Below are 12,480 nucleotides of genomic sequence, written 5' to 3'. Positions count from 1 at the left end.
CCTACACTTCTCCTTTCCCTGCTGTCTCTGTAGACATCTTTATCTCCTTCTCCTCCTTCAGCCAACAATAGCCCAATTTCCACCGGTACACTGGCTAGCCACTAGTTGGCTAACAATACCTGTGGCTCGACCGATCCAGTATGAATTTCAGATACATGATTAAATATATTTTAATAAATTATTTGTATGTTTTAAAAATACATTGTTACCTGGCAGACTTTGTTTAACCTTTCGGAAAGATATTTTTGTGGATGTAGATCATAAAATGTGCTTCATCTAAAAAACTCTTCATTAAGCATTTTAAGTAATAAACAAAGTGCCTTAATCTGAGAGGTTAATATATTTTTTTTCCGTTTGGAGCTGTTCATCTATGTGGGTCTAAATTGCATGTAATCTTACTCTCATTGTTTTGTCGACAGTAATCTATTCAACAATCAGCGATTGTTTGTGATGTAGAATCATATTTTATTGACGTTAAATGTTTGTCTTTCCGTCCGGAGCTGTTCATTTTTATGGTGCTGAATTACAGTTAATATTACTCTCATCGTGCTTTCCACAGTAATCTTCTATACAGTGATCGGTAGTAGTAATACTTCTGTCCCGATCATTTAGGATGTATGGTAAAGAATACTTGTTTTATACAGGCGCATTTTCAGCATTCATACTCTAAGGGCCGCTATTTGACTAGATTCGTGTAGCATGAAACTGATAACCAGGCACAGTCCCTCCCACTCACTGTTTTATGAATACAGAAACAACGAATTCTTTTTTGATGCGACTAATAGACAAGGCTGCATCCAATTTTCGGGCTTTTCGGTTGGAAGACCTTCGTATTTCAACATTTATATTTTAATGATGTTAAGAGGATAACGGCACTATCAATATGGTGGATGTGCGCTCGTGCGGTTCTCGGCATCGTCGGATGACTCAATCGCAGCGAAAATGGCAGACTGTGCTTTTTATTTTCTGTGTTTACGGGATGGACTTTGTTTTTTGTCAAGCGCGATATTCAATCCCGGAAGAGAGACCAGAGGGATCATTTGTAGGCAACATCGCTGACGATTTGGGAATAGAGATAAGTCGGTTTGTTTCTGGAAAAGCTCGGGTTGTAACAAAAGGCGGTCGGCAATATGTCGAACTTAGAAGAGACAAAGGCACCCTCGAGGTGAAGGAGAGGATAGACCGAGAAGAGCTCTGCAAGCAAACAACGCCCTGCAGTTTCAGCTTCGATCTGATCATGGAAAACCCCATAGAATTGCATCGTGTCACTGTGGAGGTTCAAGATATAAATGACAATGGACCATCATTTCCTAAAGGTACCGTCAGTTTACACGTTAGTGAAAACACTGGATCTGGGAAACGTTTTCATCTGGACAGCGCTGTAGATTTGGATGTGAGTGTAAATGACATTGAAAGCTACTCTCTTAGTCAGAACGATCATTTCAAGCTTGAAATAAATAATCAAGCCGATGGGCAAAAGCATGTTGAAATGATTTTAATCCGTGAATTAGACAGAGAAGAACGCGATGAGCTAAAATTGTTCTCACTGCATATGATGGAGGATCTCCTAAAAGATCAGGCTCAATGCTAATTAATATTTTTGTATTAGATGCAAATGATAACTCTCCGGTGTTTAAAACATCTATGTATAAAGCCGAAGTAAAGGAAAATTCTCCAGCTGCTACAGTCGTTACTACAGTAAGCGCCAGTGATGCTGATGAAGGAAAAAACGGTCAGGTGTCATATTCTTTTGCTCAGGCTAGTAAAGAAGCCAGAAATTTTTTTGAAATAAATGCGGAAACAGGAGCGATTACAACTTTACAAAGTTTGGATTATGAGACTGAAAAAACGTTTCAGTTAAATATTAAGGCAATGGATAGCGGAGGACTGGAAGATGTGTGTAAAGTCATTATAGATGTGATTGATGAAAATGATAACTCTCCGTCCATTCAGCTTATATCATTTTCAAACATCATTGCAGAAAATTCTCCAATCGGTACAACGGTGGCTGTAATTAATATGGAGGACGCAGATTCCGGTAAAAATGGCATCGTGCAGTGTAAAATAAATGAAAATATTCCATTCAAAATAGAATCGTCTCTTTCTGATTACTATGCATTAATTACCGATGAAACTCTTGATCGAGAAAATATTGCTGACTATAATATCACCATTCATGTATCTGATCAAGGAAGTCCTTCACGTTACAGTAACAAAATTTTAAATGTTAAAATTTCTGATGTGAATGATAATCCACCCGTATTCAGTTCTGAAGAGTATAAAGCTTTAGTAATTGAAAACAACTCTCCTGGTGTGGCTGTGCTGACAGTTAAAGCGCGCGATGATGACTGGGGCCCAAATGCTCGTCTGTCTTATTTTTTGGAGGAAAATAACATACAGGGCAACCCAGTGAGTTCTTTCGTCTCAGTCAATTCAGAAAGCGGGGATATACATGCAGTCAAGGTCTTTGATTATGAGCAAATGAAATCATTCAGCTTCAATGTGACAGCCCGAGACGGAGGGTCGCCTCCTTTAAGTTCTGAAGTTACAGTGACGATCGTCATTCAAGATCAGAATGACAATGCTCCTCAGGTTCTCTATCCAGTTCAGACTGGTGGCTCTGTGGTGGTTGAGATTGTGCCTCGTTCAGCAGATGTTGGATATCTCGTCACTAAAGTGGTGGCTGTTGATGTGGACTCTGGACAGAATGCCTGGCTCTCCTACAAACTCCAGAAAGCCACAGACAGAGCGCTGTTTGAAGTGGGAGCGCAGAATGGAGAGATACGAACTGTGCGTCAGGTCACTGACAAAGATGCTGTGAAACAAAAGCTCACTGTTGTTGTGGAGGATAATGGACAACCATCTCGCTCAGCTGTAGTTAACATCAATGTAGCTGTAGCGGACACTTTCCCTGAAGTGCTTTCAGAATTCAACGACTCAACACACAGCAAACAATATAATGATGACCTCACCTTTTATTTAGTTTTAGCACTAGCTGCGGTATCTTTCCTCTTCATCACAACTCTATTAGTTATAATATCAGTAAAGATCTACAGGTGGAGGCAATCGCGAATCTTTTATCAGTCCAATCTCCCAGTTATTCCGTATTATCCACCTGGTTACGCAGACACAGGAGTCACTGGAACTCTGCCGCACGTGTATAATTATGATACTTGTATGACGACTGACTCGAGGAAGACAGATTACAAATATTCTACGATTGGAGGACAAACTTTTTTAGTGCTGGAGCCAAATATTACGGAAACTATGCAGCGCGCAAAGAGAGACGTATTGCACCAAGACCCAAAATCACCGGAAATGGTAAGGAAATGCTACTCAAATCTGAAATTTGTTATGAAACATGAATAAAAAGCATTACTTAAGTCTGAAACCAGTTGAAACACTATTAACTATAAAGAAATATTTTGTAGGTTTATAATTTTTTTTGCGTTATAAACACACATACACAGCTGTTTACTAGTGTAATGCTTACAAAGTATCAAATTATCAAATAGATTCAAAATTCAATACGCCGATGTTTACATTAAAATAAAACATGTTTACAATTGTTTAATTGTTTAATCCTCTATTAAATTTTCTCTTTAAAATTGACACTGGGTTGACTTTCTCTAACCTTTATAAAAGTTTTTTTTTTGCATGTAGATAATAAGATTCGTTTTACATAAAATATTGTGTTCAATAAGTATATTGAGTTATGAAAATAATCGCCGTAATCTGAGATGTTAACTAATTTGTCTTTTTATTTAAGTTAAATGTTTCTTTCCGTCTGGAGCTGTTCATTTATATGGTGCTGAATTACGTTTAATATTACCCTCATCGTGCTTTCCATGGTAATCTTCTATACAATAATCAGTTGTAGTATTATTACTTCTGTCCCAATCATTTGGGACAGTGGTCCCCAACCTCTCGGCCGCTTTCCGGCACCGGTCCGTGGGTCAATTGGTACCGGGCCGCACAGAATGAATACATAACATATAATAAAGTCTGTTACACTTACATTATTTCCGTTTTATTCATTATCTGATTCTGAACGATATTTTATTTTGGAAAAATTACCGGACTCTCTCCGCCACATCTGTCTATGACTCACTCTTGATGCATGTTAAGATGCCTCGGTCACATGTCTTACCTCCATCCGCTACCTTCTTAAAGGGGCTGTTCCGGGCGGTAACACATAATACATTCTTGCTAAATTAAAAACCCCAAGCTAGCAAAATTAACAAAAAACAACACAGTGAATTCACGTTTATTATAATATTTGGTAAATACCAGTTTTTAAGCCGGTCGTATCATTTTATTTTGTTTTATTTATCCACCACACCTTAAAGGTCGGTCCGTGAAAATATTGTCCGACATTAAACCGGTCCGTGAAAATATTGTCCGACATTAATCCGATCCGTGGCTCAAAAAAGGTTGGGGACCACTGATTTAGGATGTAGGATAAAGAATACCTGTGTTTCATACAAGTGCATTTTCAGCCTTCAAACTCTAAGGGCCGCTATTTGACTAGATTCGTGAACGGATCCGTTAACCAGGAAAAGTCACTCCTACTTACTGTTTTATTAATGACGTAACGATGATTTTATTTTCAATGCCTGATTGGACATGGGTACATAAGCATCTGTTTCTCTGTTGGACAAGTTTTACATTTTACTATTTATATTTTAATGATATTTAGAGAATAACTTCACTATCAATATGTTGGATGTGCGCTCGTGTGATTCTCGGCATCGTCGGATGAATTCATCGCAGCTAAAATGGCAGACTGTGCTTTTTATTTTCTGTGTTAACGGGATGGACTTTGTTTTTGGTCAAGCGCGATATTCAATTCCAGAGGAGACGTCAGAGGGATCGTTTGTAGGCAACATCGCCAACGACTTGGGAATAGAGATAAGTAGACTTATTTCTGGAAAAGCTCGGGTTGTAACAAAGGGCGGTCGGCAATATGTCGAACTGAGCAGAGACAAAGGCACCCTCGAGGTGAAGGAGAGGATAGACCGAGAAGAGCTCTGCAAGCAAACAACGCCTTGCAGCTTCAGCTTCGATCTGATCATGGAAAACCCAATAGAATTGCATCGTGTCACTGTGGAGGTTCAAGATATAAATGACAACGCACCAAAATTCCCAAAAGGTACAGTGAATCTCCAGATTAGCGAAAACATAGAGATAGGAACAGAATTGCTCTTAGACAGAGCTGTAGACTTAGATGTGGGAATAAATGGCATTAAAAACTATTTACTTAGTCCGACCGATAATTTTAAGTTGAAAATTAATAATGAGGCAGACGGCAATAAACATGTTGACATGGTTTTGCAACGTGAATTGGACCGAGAAGAACGCGATCAAATAAAATTGGTTCTCACTGCATATGATGGAGGTTCACCCAAAAAATCAGGCGTGATGCAAATTCATATTTCTGTATTAGATGTAAATGATAATGCTCCGGTGTGTAAACAATCAGTATATAAAGCCGAGGTGAAGGAAAATATTCCTGCTGGCACAGTTGTGGCTGCAGTAAACGCCAATGACGCTGATCTGGGATTAAATGGACAGGTCTCATATTCTTTCGCTCAGGCTACTGAAGAAGCCAGAAACGTTTTTAAAGTTGACCCAGAAACAGGAGCTATCACAATCCTAAACAGCTTAGATTTTGAAACGGAACAGAATTATCAAATAAATATTAAGGCAATGGATAAAGGGGGACTGGTAGATGTGTGTAAAGTCATTATAGATGTGATTGATGAAAATGATAACTCTCCGACCATTCAGCTTATGTCATTTTCAAACATCGTTGCAGAAAATTCTCCAATCGGTACAACCGTGGCTGTAATTAATGTGGAAGACGCAGATTCCGGTAAAAATGGCATCGTGCAGTGTAAAATAAATATGAATATTCCATTTAAAATAGAATCATCTTTTTCTGATTACTATGCATTAATTACAGATGAAACTCTTGATCGAGAAAATATTGCTGAATATAATATAACAATTCACGTATCCGATCAAGGAAGTCCTGTACGATACAATAACAAAACCTTAAATGTTAAAATTTCTGATGTGAATGATAATCCACCCGTATTCAGTTCTGAAGCGTATAAAGCAATAGTAAGTGAAAACAACTCTCCTGGTGTATCTGTGCTGACAATTAAAGCGCAGGATGATGACTGGGGCCCAAATGCTCGCTTGTCTTATCTTTTGGAGGATAATAACATACAGGGCAACCCAGTGAGTTCTTTCGTTTCTGTAAATTCAGAGAGCGGGGTTGTACATGCAGTCAAGGTCTTTGATTATGAGCAAATGAAATCGTTCAGCTTCAATGTGACAGCGCGAGACGGAGGGTCGCCTCCTTTAAGTTCTGAAGTTACAGTGACGATCGTCGTTCAAGATCAGAATGACAATGCTCCTCAGGTTCTCTACCCAGTACAGACTGGTGGCTCTGTAGTGGCTGAGATTGTGCCTCGTTCAGCAGATGTTGGATATCTTGTCACTAAAGTAGTGGCTGTTGATGTGGACTCTGGACAGAATGCCTGGCTCTCCTACAAACTCCAGAAAGCCACAGACAGAGCGCTGTTTGAAGTGGGACCGCAGAATGGAGAGATACGAACTGTGCGTCAGGTCACTGACAAAGATGCTGTGAAACAAAAGCTCACTGTAGTTGTGGAGGATAATGGACAACCATCTCGCTCAGCTGTAGTTAACATCAATGTAGCTGTAGCGGACAATTTCCCTGAAGTTCTTTTAGAGTTCACAGACTTTACACAGACCAAACAATATAATGATGACCTCACCTTTTATTTAGTTTTAGCATTAGCTGCGGTATCTTTCCTCTTCATCACAACTCTATTAGTTATAATATCAGTAAAGATCTACAGGTGGAGACAATCGCGAATCTTTTATCAGTCCAATCTCCCAGTTATTCCATATTATCCACCTGGTTACACAGACACAGGAGTCACTGGAACTCTGCCACACATGTATAATTATGATGCTTGTATGACGACTGATTCGAGGAAGACAGATTACAAATATTCTACTATCGGAGGACAAAGTGTTTTAATGATGGACCCGAGTTTTACAGAAACTATGCAGCGCGCAATGAGAGAAAGAGTATTACAGCAAGACCCAGAGTCACCGGAAGCGGTAAGGAACTGATATTTACAACTATGGCATGACAAAGTTAATGTGAAATATGTCATGAACGCAAACGAAAGAATATTTACTTTAAAATTTTATTTCATCTTTTTTTCTGCGTGCTGAGCGTTACAATCGCACTTACACAGCTCAGTTGTTTACAATTATAAAGCTTAGAATGTATTCAATAGAATTAAGCTTGAATGGGCTGGTGTTTCTAAAATAATTACCATTAAAACATCTAGAAATGTTTAAAATTGGTCTTGTTTGATTTATAATATTATCACTTGTCTGACTTCGTTTAAATTTTAGCAATCTTTGCGTGCACATAGATAAAGATTTTCGCATTACATAAAAATAGTCTATTTATTAAAGCATTTTTAGCGATGAAAATTAGGGCCTTAAACTGAGAGGTCAACTGACTTCTTTGTTTTGTCTCCCAAATTAAATGTTTGTATTTCCGGCTGTAGCTGTTCATTTATGTGGACTGAATTATGTTTAATTTTACGCTTATTGTGTTTTCCACATTCATTTTCTAATCAACAATCCGTTGTATGATTTCTTTTTCATGATTATTTCGGATCTAAGATAAATTATACTTTTGTTCCATACAAGTGCACTTTCAGCCTCCATACTCTGAGGGCCGCTATTTGACTACATTCGTGTTGAATCGAGCTGATAAACAGGCACAGTCACTCCCACAATTCCAAACAGTGAATTTTTTTTGGTGCCTCGGTTAGATATGGTTACACCAGCTTCTTCTTTCTCGTTTGAAAGTGTTTTACAATAAACAATTTAAAATCCTAATAATGTTTAGAGTATAACAAAGAAACATTAATATGGTGGATGTACGATTACGGATTTCTCGGCATCGTCGGATGACTCCATCGCACCTGAAATGGCAGACTGTGCTTTTTATTTTCTGTGTTTACGGGATGGAATTAGTTTTTGGTCAAGCGCGATATTCAATCCCAGAGGAAACACCAGATGGATCATTTGTAGGCAACATCGCCAACGATTTGGGAATAGAGATAAGTAGACTTATTTCTGGAAAAGCTCGGGTTGTAACAAAAGGCGGTCGGCAATATGTCGAACTGAGCAGAGACAAAGGCACCCTCGAGGTGAAGGAGAGGATAGACCGAGAAGAGCTCTGCAAGCAAACAACGCCCTGCAGTTTCAGCTTCGATCTGATCATGGAAAACCCCATAGAATTGCATCGTGTATTTGTGGAGGTTCAAGATATAAATGACAACGCACCAAAATTCCCAAAAGGTACCGCCAGTTTACAAATTAGCGAAAACACAGAAATAGGGACGCAATTCCACTTGGACAGAGCTGTAGACTTAGATGTGGGGATGAATGGAATTAAAAACTATTCTCTTAGCCCCACCGATCATTTCAAGTTGAAAATAAACAATGAGGCAGACGGCAATAAACATGTAGAATTGATTTTGCAGCGTGCACTGGACAGAGAAGAACGCGATCAGATAAAATTAGTTCTCACTGCATATGATGGAGGTTCACCCAAAAAATCAGGCGCAATGCAAATTCATATTTCTGTATTAGATGCGAATGATAATGCTCCGGTGTGTAAACAATCAGTATATAAAGCCGAAGTTAAGGAAAATTCTCAAGCTGGTACAATTGTGACTGCAGTAAGCGCCTCTGATGTTGATCAGGGATTAAATGGGCAGGTCTCTTATTCATTCGCTCAGGCTACTGAAGAAGCCAGGAGTGTTTTTAAAATAAACTCAGAAACAGGAACTATTACAACCGTAAACAGCTTAGATTATGAAATGGAAAAAATGTATCAACTAAATATAAAGGCAATGGATAAAGGCGGACTGAAAGATACATGTAAAGTTATTATAGATGTGATTGATGAAAATGATAACTCTCCGTCCATTCAGCTTATGTCATTTTCAAACGTCATTGCGGAAAATTCTCCAATCGGTACAACCGTTGCTGTAATTAATGTGGAGGATGCAGATTCTGGGATAAATGGACTCGTGCACTGTAAAATAAATGAAAACATTCCGTTTAAAATAGAATCGTCTCTTACTGATTACTATGCTTTAATTACAGATGAAACTCTTGATCGAGAAAATATTGCTGAATATAATATCACCATTTATGTGTCCGATCAAGGAAGTCCTGCACGTTACAGTAACAAAACCTTAAATGTTAAGATTTCTGATGTAAATGATAATCCACCCGTATTCAGTTCTGAAGAGTATAAAGCAATAATAAGTGAAAACAACTCTCCTGGTGTGGCTGTGCTGAAGGTTCAAGCGCGGGATGATGACTGGGGCCCAAATGCTCGTTTGTCTTATTTATTAGAGGATAAAAACATACATGGCAACCCAGTGAGTTCTTTAGTCTCAGTGAATTCCGAGAGCGGAGTGATATCGGCAGCCAAGGTCTTTGATTATGAGCAAATGAAATCGTTCAGCTTCAATGTGACAGCGCGAGACGGAGGGTCGCCTCCTTTAAGTTCTGACGTTACAGTGACTTTAATCGTTCAAGATCAGAATGACAATGCTCCTCAGGTTCTCTACCCAGTACAGACTGGTGGCGCTGTAGTGGCTGAGATTGTGCCTCGTTCAGCAGATGTTGGATATCTGGTCACTAAAGTGGTGGCTGTTGATGTGGACTCTGGTCAGAATGCCTGGCTCTCCTACAAACTCCAGAAAGCCACAGACAGAGCGCTGTTTGAAGTGGGAGCACAGAATGGAGAGATACGAACTGTGCGTCAGGTCACTGACAAAGATGCTGTGAAACAAAAGCTCACTGTAATTGTGCAGGATAATGGACAACCATCTCGCTCAGCTGTAGTTAACATCAATGTAGCTGTAGCGGACAATTTCCCTGAAGTGCTCTCAGAGTTCACAGACTTTACACACACCAAACAATATAATGATGACCTCACCTTTTATTTAGTTTTAGCATTAGCTGCGGTATCTTTCCTCTTCATCACAACTCTATTAGTTATAATATCAGTAAAGATCTACAGATGGAGACAATCGCGAATCTTTTATCAGTCCAATCTCCCAGTTATTCCATATTATCCACCTGGTTACGCAGACACAGGAGTCACTGGAACTCTGCCGCACATGTATAATTATGATGCTTGTATGACGACTGATTCGAGGAAGACAGATTACAAATATTCTACTATCGGAGGACAAAGTGTTTTAATGATGGACCCGAGTTTTACAGAAACTATGCAGCGCGCAATGAGAGAAAGAGTATTACAGCAAGACCCAGAGTCACCGGAAGCGGTAAGGAACTGATCTCCTCATGTTAAATGCGAAATGTGTCATTAAAAACAAATAGTTACTTTAAGTTAACCATAGCAAAAGTGGAAAAAACACAACATTTCTTTTAAGGCCTGACGCTGACATGTCAGGCATTTTATCTTTTTTTTTCTGCTGTGTTTTATTTGCTTTCTTTTTTTTTTGCCGGGCAGCCCAAATTTCCAGTGTTTAAGGTGGCAAGATATGACGGATATTTTAATAACGTTAAAAAAAAAATCATATCAGCAAGAATGGATTGTAAACGAGTCTTTGTCTGTTCAAACGAGTTTTACTGGATCCATAAGTAAATCCATTGACTTTTGCTCTGGCTCGCACTTGTTCTATCAGTTTTTAAGTTTGGCTTAACCCGGGTTGTAAGATAAGCATACAACACACACTTTCTTTTTAACAAGGAAGGGCCCAGTCGAAATGTCCTGCCCTGATCTCATCTTTCAGTGGAAAATATGTTATCACAGTCAATAAACCTTTAAAAATTCTTCGTCTGGCGCTGTTCATCTCTGTGGTGCTGAATTAGTTCGTTGCAGAATTAGTTACTTGTACTGAGCTGGTACTTGTACACATTTGTTGTTGCTTCTTCAATATGAGTGCGGTTGCAGGGAGTAGAGGTGGTGAAGGTGGAGAAGTTCAGGTACCTGGGGTCAACAGTGCAAAGTAATGGAGAGTGTGTTAGAAAAGTGAAGAAAATATTGCAGGCAGGATGGAGTGGGTGGAGAAGAGTGGCAGGAGTGATTTGTGATAGAAGGGTATCTGCAAGAGTGAAAGAGGGAAAGTTTATATGATTTTGATGAGACCTGCTATGTTGTATGTTTTAGAGACAGTGGCATTGAAAGTCCGGAATGGAGCTGGAGGTACAGTAGCAGAGTTGAAGTTGTTCTGATTTTCATTGGTTCCTCAAGTGTTGAGGATGGACAGGATTAGAAACTAGTTTCTAATGTAGGAAATTTTGTCGACAAAGTGAGAGAGATCCGATTGAGATGGGTTGGACATCTGCAGAGGAGGGACATGAGGTATATTGCTAGGAGAATGCTGAGGATAGAACACCAGGAATGAGGAAAAGATGAAGCCCAGAAAGAAGGTTCATGGATGTGGTGAAGGAAGGCATGCAGGTAGTTGGTTTAAAAGAGGCAGATGTAGAGGAAGGAGTAGTATGGAGACGGATGATCCGCTGTGGCGACCCCTAATGGGAGCAGCCGAAAGAAGAAGAAGAAGATTTACAGTTGAGGCCCTTGACTGAGAAAATATTACTTAATATATAAAAACATAGCAAAATATATAGGATTGTCAAATTTCATGTCAAATATTTCATGGAAAAAAACTTTTTCAGTATGTTAATTCTTTATTATCTGAAATGCAAATGATGCGACTGTATAATTTTATTGAATTGTCCCATATCACATTAATTAACAACAGAAACCGTTGAATTTTGCTTTCAATGTGTGTACACAGTATGTAATAAAACTGATCGACAACGGTTCATATTTATATTTACTAACGATGAAATTGTTTTACAATTTATTATCTAATTTATGTCTTCAATTTTGTCATCTGTCACCTCAGTGACCTTGTTTAACTTTTCATGTATGAAGATATCTGTGTGAGTTAAAAAAAAAAAAAAAAAAAAAAAGCCTCAGTCACAAAATTAGCGTGTTCATAAAGTGCCTTCAGTATTGAACTTGAGGGGCTTAAACCGAGAAGGAAAACGTTTTTTTCCCTCATCGTTTGTGTTTCTGTTTCTGCATGGAGCTGTTCATCTCTGCAGTGCTGAATTAGTTCCATTTTTTTTCCAGTCTTCAGAAGTGCATTTTCAGCATTCATACTCTAAGTGCCGCTATTTGACTAGATTCGAGTTTACTTTAAAAACCAGGCAAGGTCCTTCCTACTTTTTGTTTTTTTCAATAATGAAGCAACGATTTGGGTTTTTTGCTGCTGAAATTAGACCAGGATATACCAGACTCTGCTTTCCAGTTTGAAGAAGGTTTACATTTCGGATTATATTTTAACAGTGATTACA

At 38.8% G+C, this 12,480-nt stretch overlaps 4 protein-coding genes across 4 annotated transcripts in view; all 4 read left to right on the top strand.

Annotated features, from left to right (window-relative positions):
* The window catches only part of LOC124393520, a 243,501-nt gene that overhangs the window by 141,301 nt on the left and 89,720 nt on the right, over nt 1-12,480 (top strand).
* LOC124393349 (protocadherin beta-17-like) lies at nt 665-1,720 on the top strand. The gene has a single exon (XM_046861092.1). The coding sequence runs from the start codon at nt 884-886 to the stop codon at nt 1,589-1,591; it is 708 nt and encodes a 235-aa protein (XP_046717048.1). The 5' UTR covers nt 665-883; the 3' UTR covers nt 1,592-1,720.
* On the top strand, nt 4,602-7,173 carry LOC124393324 (protocadherin beta-16-like). The gene has a single exon (XM_046861067.1). The coding sequence runs from the start codon at nt 4,720-4,722 to the stop codon at nt 7,171-7,173; it is 2,454 nt and encodes an 817-aa protein (XP_046717023.1). The 5' UTR covers nt 4,602-4,719.
* Nucleotides 7,705-10,445, top strand: LOC124393323 (protocadherin beta-16-like). The gene has a single exon (XM_046861066.1). The coding sequence runs from the start codon at nt 7,992-7,994 to the stop codon at nt 10,443-10,445; it is 2,454 nt and encodes an 817-aa protein (XP_046717022.1). The 5' UTR covers nt 7,705-7,991.

This window comes from Silurus meridionalis, chromosome 11 (assembly GCF_014805685.1).
Source record: "Silurus meridionalis isolate SWU-2019-XX chromosome 11, ASM1480568v1, whole genome shotgun sequence".
NCBI classification, from domain to species: Eukaryota; Metazoa; Chordata; class Actinopteri; order Siluriformes; family Siluridae; genus Silurus; species Silurus meridionalis.
The sequence above is the reverse complement of the archived record's forward strand: the minus strand, read 5'-3'. Positions and strand labels throughout refer to the sequence as shown.